We start from the raw sequence: 19,590 nt of genomic DNA, 5'->3' as shown, positions 1-19,590 counted from the left end.
TTCCAGAAGGGTGGTAGACCCTTGTTCAAAAATAGCTATCATGACAGATCACTGGAATGATGGAGGAGTAGCAAGGAACATTAAGGGCTCCTTCTGTGTCACCCCATGTCCCTCTGTCCCACATTTGACTTTCACATGGGCTAAAAGTGAAACAGACAGAACGCTTTTTCCCCCACAGCTCCCATATCTCCTAAGCTGGTAAGTAGGCAAAATGGCATTGAAGGAGGACAAAATGGCAGCTCCCTACCCAAAAAAAATACAAACAGCACACTCATTGCTGGCAGAAGCAGTAAACATGTGTAAGACACACATTTTGGATAGAATCAGCAATGCAGACCTGGGAGAACCTGACTTTCTTCCCTGATTTAAAAATCAACTTTCCGTGAAACACAGGACTAATGCTTTTTCCAAGGAGAGGTAGTTCTATTTTTAAACACAAAACCAATATTCTTTCAAACTAAAGCTAACATTATGTTTTCAACAAACAGTTCTAGTCTGTTTTAAAAAGCACTGAACCCACAAATATAAAAAGCACTAAACCCATGTATTTAAGAAACCTGAGTAAAGCTGAATAAGCAACAGACAGGCATTGCACACACAGGCAGGTGCTTCTGCAGAAAAAAAAAGTGTCTGATCTCTATCATATCCCAAACAAAAGTGGCCGTAGAAGGTAATATCCAGTCACTGGAGAGAAGGGGACATGCACACAGGTGTCTAAAGTGGCTTATAGAAGTGACTGTGTCATCAACAAAATCAGCAACAAAACAAACGTCATTGATTGTGTACTGTATGTAGCAAGGCTTGTGTCAGTTGAAGAGGGAAAATACTTTTACACTCGAACAGCTGAAGATGAACTTAAGTTGCTTTCATGGTCAGATAGGGATGAGCAGTGCTTTTTTTGTAAAAGAAAAAGGTGCTGGAACTCACACATGTCATACATCCCGCCTTGCCTACCCTACAAGGTTCCATCCAAAAAAGGTGCCAGAACTCCGTTCTGAGCGTTCTATGAGAAAAAAAAGCCCTGGGGATGAGACAAAGGCAACATCAGCAGACAGGATCATTAAAAATGGCTATCAGAGTATCTTCCTGCCATGACTAGGAGGAAGCAAAGATGAGTCTTTGATGATGTGAAAATTAATATGGTGTTGAGATCTGCTTTGCAATTTCTCAAGTTTACTTCCTCTGCAAATAGTACTTCTGTTTTTTCTTTTTAAAAATAATACTATTAAATTACAATTTAAAAATAAAAACGAATTGTTGTTGTTGTTAGTTGCGAAGTCGTGTCTGACCCATTGCGATCCCATGGACAATGTTCCTCCAGGCCTTCCTGTCCTCTACCATCTTCTGAATACAAAGTAAAAAAAAGAAAAATGAAAAGAAAAAATAGAAAGTGCAAAAAAGAAGAAATAGAAGGAAAAATAGAAAAGAAAGAAAAAATAAGAATGTAATAAATAAAAAAGAAATATATAAAGAAATTACTTCCCTGTTCACCACAAGTACAAACAATGTTAGTAATTTATTACATTCTCTTAAAATATAACAAATGATGTCTTCCCATATCCCATCACTTGTCTGTGAACATATCCTTAAAGCCTCATCATTCAGTCCTGGTCAGCAAAAGTCCATTAAGGGTTATCAGAGAAAACAGCATCTCTATTTTAACACTGACCAAATAAACCAATCCATATTCCTTCCTTTTACTAACTTTTCATCTTTAGTCCCTTCATATAATGTCCTGAAACTTGATTTATTTTCATTTTTTCTTTGTTTTCTTTTCTCACAAAATTCTTCAAAGGTTTACCAAATCTGTTTTGTAAATCCAATAAAGAAAAAAATATCCAAATAACTCCTTGGGTCTGTTATTTGAATATCCCTTTTAATTACAGTATTAAGACATCACCCAATTTCATTTATATATCCATTCCAACGTCTTTTTCCATATTGTTCTTATAATCTGCCATTTTTAAAACTATTTTCAGATTAGTCTCAGCCTTGTCCAGTAAAATGAGTTCCTCTTCCATAACATCTTTTTAAATAGGATTTATCTGTAGAGTCTGTCTGTTTCTCTTAAAATTAACTTCTGGGGCCATTGCTTAAAAATGTCTAATGTTAAAATATTTTGTCCTAGTCTGAACTAGTAAGTCAAATTTAAATGTTCTTCTTTAATTGTAAACTTTTATTCCTTCTGATTCCTTCTAGCACCAAGTCTCCAAAGTCTCATCCTATTGTGTTTCTTTTTTAAAAAAAAGAGATTTAAAAAAAACATTTTCCACAGGAAGCACTCTTATAATTAATTTCAATCCCATCTGGAACCCTAGTCTATTTGTAGCTTCCCAAAATCAAAATTCTAATGACTCTTTTGCTGTTTATTACAAAAGAAAAAAAATGTCTTTAAACTTGTGTTTAATACATTTTTCACTAAGGATTGAAGGAAACTCACCCACTGTTGTAAAACATGTCAATCCAGAGGCTCCTAATAGCTGAAAAGCAGTTAACAAACTATTTCCAAAAGTGATAAGGGAGGGAAGTATGTGAATCCAGTGTCCTTTTAAAAGTGTCAACCACAGTTTCAGCAAAATGTTTATTCTCTCATCTCTCAAAGTTCTAAATCTAAATAGTTCCTCATGAAGAGGAACTGTCTGGAGCATTTGTGAGTAATCTCAAGTTCTTTTTTTTGTCCAAAGAAGAATTAAGAATGAGTTAGTCTAGTCACACCCACTCTTCATTTTGTCATGGTCATTGTGGAGCTGCCTTCACTTGTCCCTTTGTTTCCTGGAAGTCCCTTCAGGAGAAATGTTGTTTTACTAGACACTGCTGAGAGTGATTGGAGTGGCATATAAACATAGTAAAATCAATAAATGCAACAATAAGTATCATTTAAGCATGAAGGAATGTTGGGAATTTAACCAGCAATGTTTTCTTTTGAGATAATTCCTCACTCATATTTTTTTATCTTTACAATTCCTTTTCTCTTTCAAACTCCATACTTCATAATCAGAAGCAGCTGCTTAGTCTAAATTTCACTGCATATAAAGCATAAGGAACAGTTACATGGAATCAAAAACTCATCCTTCTGCTGTCTCAAGATGTTTTTAGCATTATGCTGTGTTTTTCACTGTCTGCAATGCTGTAAAATACAGGTCCCGCTTGCCATTTTCTATGTTCCATCCTGCTGTGGCAAACTTGCCTTCTTCCCTAGCTGCCAGAGAATGAGAACGCAAGTGCTGGAGTGTGGGACTGGGCTACATTAAATGCAAGTTCTCACATTTGGGTGCTGCCAAAGCAAGAATAGAGTAGGCAAAATGGCGCAACTCTCCCACTCAGTAGTGTCATAATCATAATGCATGGCATGAACATCTGCAGAATTGCTATTTTGTTTGCATCTCCATATTATAATTATTTTATAGTTGCATCAGTGGGAATCTATTTTTAAGTGCTGCAACCACAGCTTTCTACATTGCAATGTCCACAAAATAACAAGAGATGTCAACCTGGATCTTTGCTGTTTATTTTCCAGATTACCTGGATTCCCTAACCCTAACCCTAACCCTTAACCCCCTCCTCCAGCAAGCTCCCCTTGAAATGAAAGACCAGCTTGCCACCAGTTACTCAATTTCAATTATTTTTATTTTTTATTTATTTTAATCCCATTTATATCCCGCCCTTCTCCGAAGACTCAGGGCGGCTTACAATCTCAGCACAAATTAATGTGCTTAGCAATAGCCTTCATTCTATGTATATGCCTGCTTATTAGGGCTTTCGGGGGCCCCCAAGCGGCATTATTACAAAGTCAGCTTAATTGCCCCCAACAATCTGGGTCCTCATTTTACCTACCTCGGAAGGATGGAAGGCTGAGTCAACCTTGAGCCTGGTGGGACTCGAACCTGCACTAATTGCAGGCAGCTGGTGTTACTTAAGAAGGCATTAGCCCACTGCTCCACCAAGGCTCTATCCATTTTTATAGAATCTAGCCAGTTGGCCAATCTTCTATCTTTCTGGAATTATTTTTGCATTGGTGTCTTCTCTTATGTTTCTTTATGTCATATAATTTTAAATGTGGGAGATGTCCAAATGAGAGGTAAGAGAAGGAGCAGATAAACTAGGCTTATATGGAGCCCCAAAGTCAGACCCATCCCGTTTGTGCTGCTCTGTTGCATTGGTTGATCTTTTCCCTATGTCAGTGACAGGAAAACTGGAGGAGAAAAATTAACACCTTGCCTGTAATAAGTGGTCAACTCATCAGTCAAGACAACCAATCTGCCAATGACCTGAATCATATATAACAGTGGCAGGATAAGAATTAGCAATGTGCATGGCACATTTTGTACCATTATTACTTTATGCTGTCTCAAGAAGGAAAGTACTTTAATTCGACAGTGGGAAGGGCAATAGACTGCACTTTTAATTCTTCTCTGTGCTTTACTTCATGACACACCACCCATACTTCTGCCCTGATGATGATGGGATGTGTTGGGATTATTCATGCTTGCCCATGCACCACAATCTTTGTTTGCATTCTGTTCCTTGAGGTATCCCCCAATATCACAAATGCATTCCCAACCTTAAACAGCAGTGGTGGTTGTGAAAAAGCAGTGGTGGTTATGGCAAAAGCTTTTTGAATCTTTTCATATATCAACAGCAATTGTGATTTAATTTTTGTGGCTAGACTTAATTTAATTTATTTTATATTGGATTGTTTTTAAATTTTGCCTTGTAAACCGCCCTGAGTCCTTTGGGAATAGGGCGGTATATAAACCGAATAAATAAATAAATAAATAAATAAATAAATAAATAAATAAATAAATAAATAAATAAATAAATAAATAAATAAATAAATAAATAAATTTGAGTGGGAGCAGAATGTTTTTTGATTTAGTTTTTTTAAAAAAATGGATCGCTGCTTCCCATCTAAATGTGTGAAGCAATATACAAAACTTAAAAAGATCCTGGGCTAGCTATAAAAATCATTCCCCGAAAGACAGTTTAAGAACAGAAAATGGCAGCAGTCATCACCTTCAAGTGGAGCCAATTGCTTATGACAGAACAACTACTCTTAAGAATGCTGACTTGACTACTGTATATTCTTTGTCAGGCTGAAACCCCAGAACAAAATAATAATAAATAAAACATATGGCTAAAGATATATCCAGAATGTGAAACTTAGGAACTAAAATCAAGGGTTTTTCAGGGAATTTGTACCAAACTGTGAAACTTGGCACTCTTATAACTGATTTATATTAAATACTTCTTTGAGTCCCATTGAATAATGAGCCATTTTGTGCCAAACAAAAGTTCTTATCAAGTACAAAGAATGTGATATTCAGCAACCTGTGCAATACAAGAATTGGGAACCAGGTGGCAAAAGTACATATTTGAAAGGGGAGGGTTACGTGTAACCCCTATGATGTAACTCTTAATGATGGCTATATCAATTAGAATTACATATAAAGCTATGTAACTGCTGCAGGTTTATTCTACTGTTATTAATTTATCACAGCACTGTACAATATCTTGCCACTTATCCTCCATATCTTGGAGATAGAGAAATAGGACCATCTTCAGCAGATGGCAGCACCTGGTCAACTTAGTTTGGTCTGGGAAGCGAAGTCACGGTCTGTCTGGGTAATTCTTAGATGAGAGACCTCCAGAGAATTCCAGAGATGTAGATGTTGTGTAGCCAGTTCTTTGAAGGCAGTAAGCGAGATGGAAGGTTGCAAACAGTAACATGCTTTATTTAGGCAAACAGGAACAGAACTGAAACAGAGGCTGCTGCACAGCTACTTATATGGTTGGCCACTAGGCAGTGGCCAATAGGTTTAAAGGAACCCATTCCCATCCCAAATCAACCAATGATCTTCTTGGAGACAACAAGTCTGGCTTAGTCAGTGACCGTTATACAGACACACCATTGAGCAACCTTAAGCAGCATTCAAACAGACACGTGAATCAGTTCAAGTAAAAATCCCAATACATTACAGTAGACATGACTGAGACATTTAAAGATATGTACTGGAAGAAGGCAATGAAGCAGAAGAAACCACTTCTATGCTCTTGTCAAGAAAACAATATGGCCATGTTTGTTTGAATCAAAAGACTTTTCCTATGGCTGTCCTTCTGTAAAACAAGAACTGGCCTGTTTAGAGAACATTAACATGCAAGACGGATGAGATTACAAACATATCTCACATCTTCAGACCCACTTTTATGAGTTTCCACAGAAGTTTAAAGACCTCTGGATTGGGTGACATGCAAATTAAGTAACTAGCATAACATAACATGTGGGATAAATGTGCAGATTCAAGATGATCATTGGTTTTAGAGAAATATTTGGCTGTGGAGAATCATTTAAAGTGCTACCATTTGCTAACAGAATACAATATTTCTGCATCTATTCAGTGCTTCAGGCTGCAATCCTATGCATAATAAACCAGGAATAATTGATTTCTCAATTGACGTGTAAAATATGAGCTTCTTAAAATTTTCTAAGCTTTCCACATGCTTAATCTAATTAATCCGAGGATTCTTGCTTAAAGGCAATCTCTCTCTTTTCACTAACTTTGTTCAAGAAAGAATACACGGTTTCATGGTTTCAAACCACCCGAGGTACTGTAAATTATATCGTGCAAGCTGTGTGTTAAAGGCCTTGCTTCACATATGAACTTAGAAAAAAATGAGGAAGATATTAACACAAAGGAAAAGAAGACAGCAAGAGGAAGTGGTAGAATGGTGAGCATGGTTGCTTCATGCTCTTATTTCCTCTTCCAGGGAGTCCTATCTGTGTACAAGCTGTTCCAACGAAGCAGTTTCATTTTCCCCACCCTATATACTTCTAACCACAGTTCTTTCATTCAGAGCCCCAAATGCTTTGGATGAGATGCTTGTAAAGTGCCTAAAGCAGGGATGTCAAACTCAATTTCATTGAGGGCCGCATCAGCATTGCGGTTGCCCTCAGGGGGCTGGGTGGGTGTGGCCTGGGTAGGCGTGGCCTACTGGGTGGGCATGGCTAAAGTGCATATGGCCTACTGGGTGAGCATGGCCAGCTCTACATCATTCCCATCAAGGGTGCCTATGGGGGCCTGGGCAGGAGTGGGACAGATCTGAGGGTCTGTGGCAGGAGAAGGGTCTCTGGGCCAGGGCCAAGGCAGTGGGGGCCGTTCCCTCACTGTTTCCAGGATGGCTTCGCGGGCCGGATGAAACCACTTTGCGGGCCGGATCTGGCCCCCGGGCCTTGTGTTTGACATGTCTGGCCTAAAGGAACACAGACAAGCATTTATACCATTTTGTACTAACACTCCATAAATTCACTTGTGCAAGCACTGAAAGTACATTGATCATCAGTACTTATGCAACAGAGTACAATCAGCAAGTTTTAACAATGGTGGTTCTTGTCAAAGAGCTTGATTGGCTTAATATGATTAGACAAGTAATGTTTTACTGGGCAATCCTAATATTTGTTCAGAAATAAGTTCAGTTGAGTTCAGATGGCCTTTCCCAGGTAAAAAGTTGTAGAAATGTGATTAATGTGCTCCAGGAGGATTTCCGAACACGCTTTAGAAAATAATTGCACTGTTTTATCCCCTTTTTTTTAAAAAAAGTATACAGTTTAGGTGCACTTTATACCATAGCTGTATTTATATTTTAATTGCTACTGATCTTGGTAAAAGAAGCAACTAAGTTACTACATTACAATGAAAGCAATTTGCATCCCTTTTAAGCAAAACATGCAAACAAATTTATTAGAAGGGGTAAACTTCAAACTCTTAATAAAACTAAATATTGGATTTCTCACATTTTAATTTTATGAGTTTAACCTAGCCAGACAGGTATACAATATGTACTTGCATCAGCAAAAAAACATTATGGAGAAATCCTATCCGGAAACTCAAGACATGCTGAAAATGCTAGTAACCATTGCTTCTTTTAAAAATCAAAATTACATTTTCTTACATCCAGGTTAATTATAGGCCAAGCTTCCTCCATATTGCAAAGTTTTCTTTATAACCTCTGCATTATCACACTGAGGTTCATATGGAATATGTAATTCCTGAGTTGAAACATTTTTGTACAATGATATGGTAACAAGAAAAAAAAACTTTTGAGGAAATTTGCTTTCTCATGCTTACCAGTACATAATAACAATTTTCAACAGTAAAAACTGATAGTCATTAGTTATATCAAAAAGTCAAGTGGGCAGCCATAGCCATGTGATCAATATATCACATCTTAATGCAATGCATGTGATAGATTTTGTCAGAAAGCTTAATAATTCCTAATGAGAGTAAAATGATTTGTCAGACATGCCCAAACCACAATTTTAGTTTGAGAAATTGGAGAATTTGTTTAAAGTACAAAAAACATTTTTGTGGCTTTTTTCAATTAAACAGAAGCAATCTATGTATAGGTTGACACAAGGACAATAAAAAGTATTAAGGCCATAATTTTTAATAATATAAGACAGCAATTCTATGCACAGTTTCCTAAAAGGATGTAGATCTTGCTGAACTTATTAATAGGATTTATTTCTGATAAAAAGAACAAACCCAGCAATTTTATTATTGCCTACAGTTCATTTTAGCAGATTTTGGAATAAAGTCCTATAAAAAGAATGCTATAAATGTGGAATCTTTGGTGCTCTCTGAGCTTGGTTGTTTCTTTTTACATTGTGCACTGAAGATGTTAGCTAGTTGAGTAATGAAAATCTGGAAGCAAACAAACAGCTCAGAGCGCATCAAAACCCCCCACAGTTCACCTCTGACCTACAGATATTCTCTTTTATTAATATTATACATGCACACATTTCTTGTGAGTTAGAAGAAAAGAGAGAAGAAAACTCATTTTAAGATTTAACGCTCATGGGTTAAATTAAGACTAAGGTTTTTTTTTATCAGATTACATACTTTAGCTAGCTATGTAGTCCAAGGCAAGAGACAGGATTATTTTAGAAGGGAGCAAGCATAAAGCTGAAATTCAGCTGTGACCAGTATGTTTTTGATGCCTAGAAATGTATGAATGTGGCATTCTGGATACATGTGAAAGGTTCTACAGGTACCAGGTCAGTAGTAATAAAATAAAAGTTACACTTTTCTAATAAATTGGTTCACTCTCTTCTCTGAAAAAAAATCTGTCTGGATCAATTGGTGGGAAATGAAATGTTTAAGTGGGCTAATCCAAAATATTTTGCTGTCCGGAATAAACACTAGTACATGAGAGTCCTCAATTCTTTCAACTGAGTCAGCATTTTTTTTGCGACGCTCATTCCATTTTTAATCTTCTGAAATGGCTCGTCTCACCCGTATCTTCTTCTAAAAGTAAAAACATTAAAAGAAAACCAAACAGCCATGCAATGTCCTCTCAGGAAATTTGAAATTACCTATCCTTTTAAGGAAGTCACTTGGCTGATTGGCAGAAAAGGACTGTTTCATGTGGTTAGATGCATTATATGTAGTTAAAGGTAAAAGGTAAAGGTAAAGGTTCCCCCGCACATGTGTGCTAGTCGTTTCCGACTCTAGGGGCCGGTGCTCATCTCCGTTTCATAGCCGAAGAGCCAGCGCTTGTCCGAGGACATCTCCGTGGTCATGTGGCCGGCATGACTAGACGCCAAAGGCGCACGGAACGCTGTTACCTTCCCACCGTAGTGGTCCCTATTTTTCTACTTGCATTTTTACATGCTTTCGAACTGCTAGGTGGGCAGAAGCTGGGACGAGTAACAGGCGCTCACTCTGCTACGCGGCACTCGGGATTCGACCCGCCAAACTGCCGACCTTCCGATCGACAAGCTCAGCGTCCTAACCCACTGAGCCACCGCGTCCCTCCTTATATGTAGTTAAGGTTGCTTAATACTGATTAAACCTTTAACACCCCTACCCCCACACACATACCCCATTAACTTGAACAGTATCTCTTGCTGTCCTATACATGGCCCCTCTGGGCAGGTTTGTTTTTTTTTTCTTTTGCAAGACTGTGGATTTCTTATTCCTTCCATCCCTTCAAATATGCAGCTTGTAGATACTTGAAATTGTGTTGCAACTGCCCAGTCTTCCAACCCTGTTATTTGCTCTAAGGATCCTTACACAGACAAAACACAGATAAGGTTGGAAAGAAGAATGTGAGGTATCTAAAGTTTGCAAGTACAGATGTGCTGCTGCTTTGTGAGTTTGACTTAAAACACCAAGATTGCTCTGTGAGCTGCAATTATGCTTTGTTCCCCTTATGGCCTGCATTAGTACTTGAGATTTTTTTTTCTTTTTTTGGAGGGAGAGGAGGGATCAGTTCTCTTCTTTTAAGACTTTTTTTTTTAAAAAAGAATGATTCTTTCTGATTAAAAAGTAAACTCACACCCCCAGTCCCACATGGTTTCCGGTGCATCTGGCTTTAGAGTCAATACAGGAAGAGTGGTGAGAGAACAACTGCACTCTTATCATTCTTACAAAACAGTTTGGAGAGAAAAGTGACTCAACTCACCATCTTAAGCCAGCAAAGAAAATGGCTGAGGAACAAGAATGTTTGAGAGACCTTGAGGGTGAAATCGGGGAACTGGAAGGTGCCGAAGGAGAGACCCAAAGGTAGGGAAGTTCAGTTTACTAGTTAATCCCTTTTTCTTCTGTTTTTCCCCCCCTTTAAAGTAGCTAAAATGAGACTCGTTAGAAGAAAGAGGGAATGACAAATCCAGAGGTATATCAGGTAAACAATTTGGGATACAGGGTCCAGCTTCTTTGCTACATTGGCCTTCTTGACTGTAGTTGAGTTTGCAAGACACTCTTATGGGTAACTTAATCAGTTAACCCAAACTCCTCGGTACACATGACCCACACATTAACCACTTGGTTTGGGTTTGTACAACAAGTTAGGTAAAGATATGATTGGCTAAATTGTGTTTCATATGAATCCACATGGTCTTAAGTATTAAATTCGGACTTTTAGGAGCAAATTAGATATCACAGCAGCAGACACCATATGTTTAAACCTCAGTCATGAGAATTGTATGGGAGCTGGGAAATGAACCAGCCCATTACCCTGATACCACTTTTCTCTGAGCTAGACTCCATACTATGCAAACTACAATGGGCTGATGGGAAAGCAACAGGGAATACTGTAGCTGCAGAGTTGACATTTTGGCTAAAAGATAATTTTATGTAGTCCTCACGGCAGTACCCCTCTTGCTCCTCACACTGGCCTCTCACTTTCTACAAGACTGTGGGAGATCTATTTTTAAAAAACCTGATGCCTAGCCTGAGTCTTATGTTAATGGTTATGAGACACAGAGAGGCTATGCATCTTATAGCATAGTGGAAGTTAATACAGCTACAAATCTTAAGCCTTTCAAATTCTTGATGTCCGCCTTGGATTTCAGAAAATGCAATGACTATGAAGATGCTCATGATGTTACAGTCCCATAGGAATCTTGGCCTTCTTTTAAGTATGTGTGTGCATGTCTTCCCTAGTAGCATTGATTTAAATGCAGAAGAAATTATATTTTCTCATCACAATTCTGAAAATTCAGATGCATACCTATGCTTCCCTTGTTTGTATGTACTTATGATTTTGGGTGGGTAGATTTACGGTAGCACCTATTGCATGGGCAAAACTAAAATGACCAAGACTTAAATTGTGGCATATCAGATAGGAAAAAAAGGTTTTCATCATCTTCCCTCCATATTATAATCTTGATGAAAAATTTCCACCACTATTACCACCCAGTTCCAATTTACCCTAGATGGGGATCTTTCTTGAAAACCAAGGGCTTTAATGAGGAAGAGATTTTGTTTCCTCTTACAAGTATTTTGTAATTGTAAGCATAGATTTAGTGGTATAGTGTCCTAGGAGCAAAGAAGCATCAAATAAGACCACTCTGCAAATGAAAAACAGTAGATATGAACTTTGGGCACATGGTAGTTTGTCATTTAACCAAGTTGGCATTCTTCAGCAGCCTCGATTCTTGAGTGCCCTTGGGAAACCCATTGCCTGGATCTTCCAGTATCATAGGCACAAGCATTTGGTTTGGCCCCTCATCACAAATGAATGAAAAGTAACATTTTGGAGTGGACAATTAGAATCAGTCACATGCCCTACTTTGCTTCAATACTGTATATCTATAAGTTTTGCATGAAGTCAGTGACGGAGTAAGAAGCAAAAATGAATGTAGAACAATAGATCAATCATTTTGGTAACATTTTAAATACTCTCCTTGCAAAGAGTCATTAAAGCACACAATGGATAATTCACCTAATCTTGAGAACTCAGAGATAAAGACTGGAATCATAACAACAGGGAATTGATTCAAGTGTCCCTGGATTTTGCTTTTGGTATTAGGTTATTACCAATCTCCTCCCTTCACCATTCTAAAAAGCAATGTATGGAATTAGTAAAAGAAACCTGTTTTGCGGAACAAATATGCTTAGGTGTTATCTGACAGAAAGTCTCAAGGTCTTTGCAGGACTTCATCTTGATTTGCAAAGACTCCCAGTCATTGCTGTTTCCTAACCACGGACTTCCCCTTTATGTTTTCAAAATGACAGGTACATGGCTGAGTCAATGTTGAGTTGCGGGGTGTGTGTGTGTGTGTTGTAGTATTTTTATTGAGGTATTCTTTTTATGATTTTTTTTCTGATAGTCATTCAGAACCTTTGTAAGAAACATAAAAATGTGGCAGCACTGTATGTAAGTTAATACATAAAATAGATGGAATTGTCTATGCAAACAGATCCTATATTTTTTTTCCTTAAAATCAAATCTGTAGACATCAATCTTTCAGAGTAAGAGGCTAGTTTGTGGTAATCGTTGTAGCCTTTATGAACATATTGAAGGTATTGATTCTACTTACCCTATTTGGGAGCTAGTTCTGATTTTTTTTCTGGATGAATTGAAATTGTTTGGAACTCATGAATAGCAAGCATTTTACAAATTCCAGAGATAGTTTTGCCAACTAGCCAGCATTTAAAAATTTAGCTGTCTTGAAAAATGGATAGATGGATTTGAAAATTATAGTCTTAGAATTATCCATATTGATAGATATACCTGGTAAATGATCACACTGGTTCAAGACTGGGGATCTATTTCCTGTCCCCACTGAGGGAAGAGAGTTTATGAATGGGTAGCCCTAGAAACTGAAATTATATTGATCAAACAAACAAATAACCAACTCAGAAAAGCAATTATAGCAGTGGATAATTTCAAATTTATTCAGAAATGCTTTTCAGCACCTTGCATGAATTCAATTTCTCTTTGTGACAATTCCAGCAGCCATGCCTTTTCTAAAAAAAAAAGTACAGCTGCTTTAATGCATTAATGATTGATGTGATCTTTAAAGCAGTTTAGAAGCTTAGTGATGTAAAAAAAAAGCAGAGGAGGAAGAGGAAGAGAAAACTATGGCAGAGATGAGCAGGACTTGCAGATTTGAAACACTTCTGTGGCTTATTTTCAAAGCATGCATAGTCCCAATTCATAATGTTCAAAAGGACAGTTTTCACACTGTAAAGTAGCAGTTGCCAGTCACCACATATTTCCTAACGCATTCAACAAGTTTTCAGCACAAAGGCACGAGTATGTATGACTCATCTACAGACCTGCAGTACTCCTTAGGGGAGGCCTTATAGGAAGGCCTGTTGCAATGAGAGAACAGTTGTATGATTTCTTGGGCCATGTTGGTGCATGTCTCTTTCAAGCCGGTCAACTTGTTCCAACTCTAGTGAGGATCTCCCATTAATTAGCTGGTGTTTATAGCTGGTAAGTAGAGCCAGAAAGTATTTGTGGAACTCATGTAGACTTCATGCTTTGGGCCTAGATAGATCATCTCACCAGAATGTACTTAAGAGGTTATTTCCACACATGATTATTTGATTTTCAAAAAACACCAACAATTCTTCCATATTTTTGGATTTCTAGTCATCCCTTTAGATACCTAGGGCAGAAGCTACATATTATATATCTTCAAACTGTAAGGAATGGGTCTTTGGGCAAAACTGCAAAGTTTTCAGAGGTTTTTTTTTAGTAAAAAAACCTGGCATACTTATTTAGGTAGCCTTTGGGGTTTTTACCCCCTTTAAGGAATCTATTTTCGTCTCAATTTTAAAGTAATACAAACTCAACTTTCTTGAAACAGGACACTGTAAACTGCATATTGAACTTTATATTTGAATGAAAATGACAGCACTCAATAGAAGTGAAATACAAATGAAGAAGGATTTGTGTGTATGAGAAAAAGGGTACTTCCAGACAGATGTCCCCTACAATCAAAAGCTTGTGTGGGTTTCTTCCATCTCTGTTTTCTTTCATAAGAAAAAAGATGGAAGAAATGTTGTAGAAAAATATGGGAAAATTATGCTGATAGTGAAAATGATGTTGTTTGGATAACTTCCCTTTTGCAGAATTCCAAAAATGGAGATGAAGGAACATCAATGCATGATAAAAGTCTTCCCTGGAAGTACCATATGAATAAAGGTTGCTTTAAGATGCTTATACTGTAATCTTGTGACTATTAAATCAGAACTAAATTCTTCTGTATTTAGTGGGGCATACCCCCAAGCAAAGATGTAAAAATTACAAGTGCATGCACCATCAAATATTGTGTGTGTGTACATGTATGCACATGTGTGTTTTAATATATTTCCATTGCATTTTCCTTGAATACCTGCTTAACCTGAGGTAATTATATCTGCTATAGACAAGCAATGGTCTAAAAGAATTGCAAGGATCTGAAGTAGACTTCCCTTTCTTTAACTAACTTCAGCTCTTCAGCAAGAAGTGTGAGCAAAAAGGACTGAGTCAGAAATTCAGGAGAAGTGGGATCTACAACAAAAATGTTGCAGTAGGTTCCAGATTAACCGCATGGCCTTTTTCAGGATGTCTCCTTCCCCCTTTCCATTTTTGTCATCTTCCCATAAAACAGTATTTTATACTCACTTCACACGCTCCATCCTCACTATTGTGTAGTGGGTCCGACGCAAGGAAGAGACGCCAGCCGGTGTGTAAGTTCAGCTCTTTATTGGAAGGGGGAAGTGAACTGGGGAGTGAGGGTTACCTGGCCTCCTTAAATACCCGGCCAGGTAAGCGTGCAGCCAATGAGGTTGGTCCTAGGTTTCCCGCCGAACTAGGTTTCCCGCCGAAAACCGTCCAGGTCAACGCCCCCTGGTGGCTGTTGCTATGCAGGTGCCTGCATACATAACACTCACAGTTGCCTTACTTCCTCTTTTTTATAACTTTTTAAACTGTTGTTTTAAAAATACTGGGAGTTTTCCCAAGGCTGTTAATTCCTCAGTCTTATCCCAGAGGTGCTTTTTCAAAAGGCAACTGAACTTCATTTTTCCTTCAAGTTAAAACAGAGTCCAGTTGCCTTTTGAAAAAAGCACCTTTGGGACAACCATGACCTGGATGACTGACAATCTCCATAGATATCTCAGTCTTATTCACTCTTTGTTTATTTATAAATGATGCATTTTGGTTTATTTATTGATGGATGTGTGCAGAATGCATATCAACATACCTTGCCATGCCATGCCATGCCATGCCATGCCATGCCATGCCATGCCATGCCATGCCATGCCATGCCATACATACCCTACCATAAATATAATGCTATGTCTTTCCAATCTCCTATAAGTTAAATAGCTTCAATTGGTTGGGATTCTTTTTTAGCTCTCAAATGCAGCAAGAGTCACAACTTCAATTTTATATATTAGCTAAGCTGTCAGTTTGAGGAATGAAGTAATGTCAATACCATACAAACAGAATCTGGCATAATATTCTGAGCAAATTAGGTACTATTATTACTATGAAGGTACGGTATTATTTCAAAGATTTAGAACCAATTTAAATGAGTTCAGGAAATCTCTTCTGATCATCCAAGGAAAAATAATGCCAAATGATGTAAATTCTTTGGGTGATTTTCCCCCCTCCCCCTTAACCTCCAAATCATTGCTGGGGAGCACACAATAATGCCTTGGTTGGAAAATGCTCTCCTAAGCTATTAGAACAGCAGATAAAACATCAACAAAATGTAACAATCTAAAAAAGACAATGCCCAGCCTTCCCTAACTGAACAGTCTTCACGTATATTGGATTAGAACTCTCACAATCTGAAGTTAATACTGCCTATGTCCATCTTAAATGAATGAATGATTTTGAAATCTAACATACTTGGCTATTCTAATCCATTATTTTAATATTGATTACATTTATGCAACACGTTTAGCCATAAAATAGCCAACATAGTTGAGCTAACTGTGTTGTGCATGTGTAGTATATGTAGTTAGTTTAAGGTTGCCACCTAGTGATGGTTTGGATTTTGGCAACACAGATGCAGTAGTTTTAACCTGATAAAGTCAACCATGTCTAAGCATATGATGCAAATACAGGTACAAAATCATAGAGTCTTAGCTTAATCCAGCTCTTTCTGTTGTGAAAGGAAGATCTGCTGGCATAAATATATATTTCCTAGAGTATTTTAGCTCTCTGTATTTTGTACTTACTTAATGAGAAGCAGGGATAAAAAGCTATGCAAATCATGATGCGAGTGTTGTGATTCAGGGTCAGCCTGTGGGTTCGGCAGTTGGGTCGGACGATTCAGAGGAGGAGGAGGGGGGTGTTGAAGAGCTTGCTGAGAATAATATTGAGGCTCCACAGAGCCCTCAGCCAGGCCCCTCCCATCTGGTCACGATGCAGACCCAGCTGTGTGAGCCTGACAGCGTGGATGAAGATGACCCACAGCTGGTCCTGTTCAAGGATGCCCGCCGCAGGAGGCAGTCAATCAGGAGTAAACAGAGGAAGGCAGTGGGGCACCTCAGAAGGAAGCAGAGAGAAGCTACGCCCTGAACTGTTTAAAAGGGGAATGTGTGGGAGGGCTGGTTTGCTGAAGGCAACCGTTTGAATAGCTCCTGTTTCATGGTTCGTGTCTTGTTTTGCTCTGTTTGCTTTTGTGTCCATAAATTTGGCAGGCTTAGTTCCAGCCTCTTGCCGTTTGTAAAGGGGTTGTCCCTGCCTTTTCTGCAGGGCCGGTAGTAGGCTAGTACAGAACAGCGAGGATGAGGCAAACGAAGGGTTGTGAGGACACAGAATAAAATTGGCTGTATCACTTGGTACATTTGGCAGAAAACTCTAGCAGCATAACATTTGCTGAACCTGTTACCCAGTTACCTTATGCTGTCTCAATTTCCTCTGTTCTCATTCACTGCAGTTACCTCTCTCTTTCCCTAGAAGGAAATGGGTGACAAAGTCTTTGAGATTTTGCCCTTGGATGGGGTTAGAACGAGAGTACTTCATTATAAACTACATTTTCTTGGTGATGGCACAGGATATGGCAAAAAAAAAAAAAGATTATCAGGATGTGTCTTTGCTGTGGTTAGCTGCAACTGGAGAAGACAGCTTAGTCTTTTTAAAGAATAAGCTCGTTCACATCCGCAAAAATCTTAAACTAGTATTCGAATGCTTCTAATAAAAGTATAAGGTTAAGCACAGGGCCCAGCTTCTTCAGAGGCACCCACATCAAAAACACGAAAATAAAAATGAGCGAAAAATACTTCAATATTTTGATCTTTTGAAGTAATTACAATGTGGAGCTAAGACATTTTGAATTGGGGGATTGATGCCTGCTCATTTGAAGACTTTTTTTTTCTTTTGAAACAAAACCGAGCCAGTGGTTAAGGCACCAGGCTAGAAAGAGGGAAAATGAATTCAAGTCCTGCCTTAGCGGTTGAAAGTCAGCTGGTTGACCTTGAGCCAATCATTGTCTCTCAGCCCAACCCACCTCAAAAGGTTGTTGTAGGGAAAATAAGAGGAGGAAGGTGTGTTGGATGCATTCGTCACCTTAAATTATTTGTAAAAACAGTGAAGGCTGGACATAAATAAATTGTTGCTGCTTAACATTTTGGGCTAGACTGTTCTCTAAAACTGAAGTGGCATTCCTGACTAACTCAGCACAAAATGTTCCATAGAAATGGAAAGGAGTTTTAGTTATTGTTTGGTTACTAACCTTCCTCTCCCTCTGAGGTAGACCTTTCTCAACAAATATGTGTCTTGCCCTAAATTTCCAGTAATTCTCCTCCCCCAAAGTCACCTTAGGGGGAGAATAAATGGGCTGGCAAAAGTGTAGGTTTAAATAGTGCCTCCAACAAATATGATAACTGAGGGGGTTGTCTTAGCATGCACGACAAATATTCTCTGCCATTCATTTCAGTCGATAATTGAACTTCTGCATTTTGCATAAATCAAAACTGGACGCAATTAGAGAGAACACCAATTGCAGGGAAGTGTGAGCGCGGGCTGGTGTTGTGTGAAGGAGTCTCACCATTTTTGTGGCTCGAGCTATGAGCTCGTGAACTAGAAAATAGTTCCTTACAGACATGGTTAGTTATCCCTGCCCAACCTTCAAGGTTGCCTCCTGCTCTGGCTTCTTGTTCTCAATATCTGGAGGCTGCCCATATATGGTCGTTGATTAAGACTTGCTTTGTGGGGCCAGTGAGCTACAGCCTTTCCTTTGCATGTTCATCCTCAGCTGTCCTGAATTCTCTAGATCTCTTAGAGGAGACTTGGAGAGTCCTAAGTCAATTACAGCAATGGCTAAAAATATCCAGCACTGGAAGGAGATTGTCTAAGAAAATCGATACCCAAGGAGGCATCTTTGGACTCCTCAGAACTGCATTCTGTGGGGGAGAGCAGAAGAGGTACTGCTCTATGTTTAACTCCAGTGCCTGGGGCTGTATTAAAGATGGTAAAAAAGCTACACATTCTATTTTAGTGAATAGACCCCTTCCTGCACGTACTCTTTTTCTTGTCACGGCTTACACAATTTGTGATAATGGGTTTTAAGGAAACCAGTTATTGGTGAGGTTGCCTACCCTGGACAACTGAATGTTCCAAGTGAATTGATTTTTACTTCCTAAGTTTCCATGCTGCCCACTGAAGGTTGCTATTCTGTTATCAGGTTAGGCACAACTGCTAATTTAATAAGTTTTTGTATCATGTGGTAATGGAAATAAACTATACATGTTCCTAGAAAACTGGTAAGAAACACAGAGAAAAAAGAACTGGCAGTTTTTCTTTATGCCATAAATACTTACAGTTCTTTCTTGAGTATGAAGAAACAGTTTCTTGCTCCAAAGAGTTTACAGTCTAAAATTCAATATAGAGGAAACATCAGAGAAGGTGGGGAAATGGGACATATCACGTTATGACTATTTCAAACAAAGGTTCTCCTTTAAAATGCAAGATCAAGCAGTAATTTTTCTGTGTGATACAGGATAATGGCATTTGGACTAAATGTTATTAATATATGTTGCCATGCCCAGATAGATAATCTGCCACCATTTTTTTCATTATTATTCAGCAGTCTTTCAAGATAAAACTGATAACTGTTTTATCATCATAGGACTGTGTAACATCTATAGTAGAACAAAGCTATATTTTGCTACAGTAATTGCCAACTTGATCAACAAGTAATTGATCTTTAGACAAGATGCACAACATAGTCTTGATGCAACAACATAGTCAAACAACTCTCTGCTGAATGTCTCAGACAATTTTCTGGGCTTTGTGACAGATAGCATAATTGCCATACATTGAGCACAAGACCAATAGAAACAATGATTATTGATGGTTCTC

At 38.3% G+C, this 19,590-nt stretch overlaps 1 protein-coding gene across 3 annotated transcripts in view; it reads left to right on the top strand.

The window, feature by feature from the left end:
- Positions 1 to 9,953: 9,953 nt before the first annotated feature.
- Positions 9,954 to 19,590, top strand: part of LSP1 (lymphocyte specific protein 1) — a 120,223-nt gene continuing 110,586 nt past the window's right edge. For 2 of the 3 annotated variants that reach the window (XM_081331846.1, XM_081331845.1), the window contains exon 1: positions 9,956 to 10,562. In XM_081331846.1, the coding sequence (XP_081187972.1) occupies positions 10,483 to 10,562 (80 nt within the window). In that variant the 5' untranslated portion in view covers positions 9,956 to 10,482. Of the gene's footprint in view, positions 10,563 to 19,590 lie in introns of all 3 variants that reach the window. The other variant, XM_081331848.1, reaches the window with a different exon arrangement.

Source organism: Vipera berus (genome assembly GCF_964194415.1).
Source record: "Vipera berus genome assembly, chromosome: 1".
Taxonomy (NCBI): domain Eukaryota; kingdom Metazoa; phylum Chordata; class Lepidosauria; order Squamata; family Viperidae; genus Vipera; species Vipera berus.
Note: the sequence above shows the minus strand (reverse complement) of the source record. Positions and strands in the feature narration are given on the sequence as shown.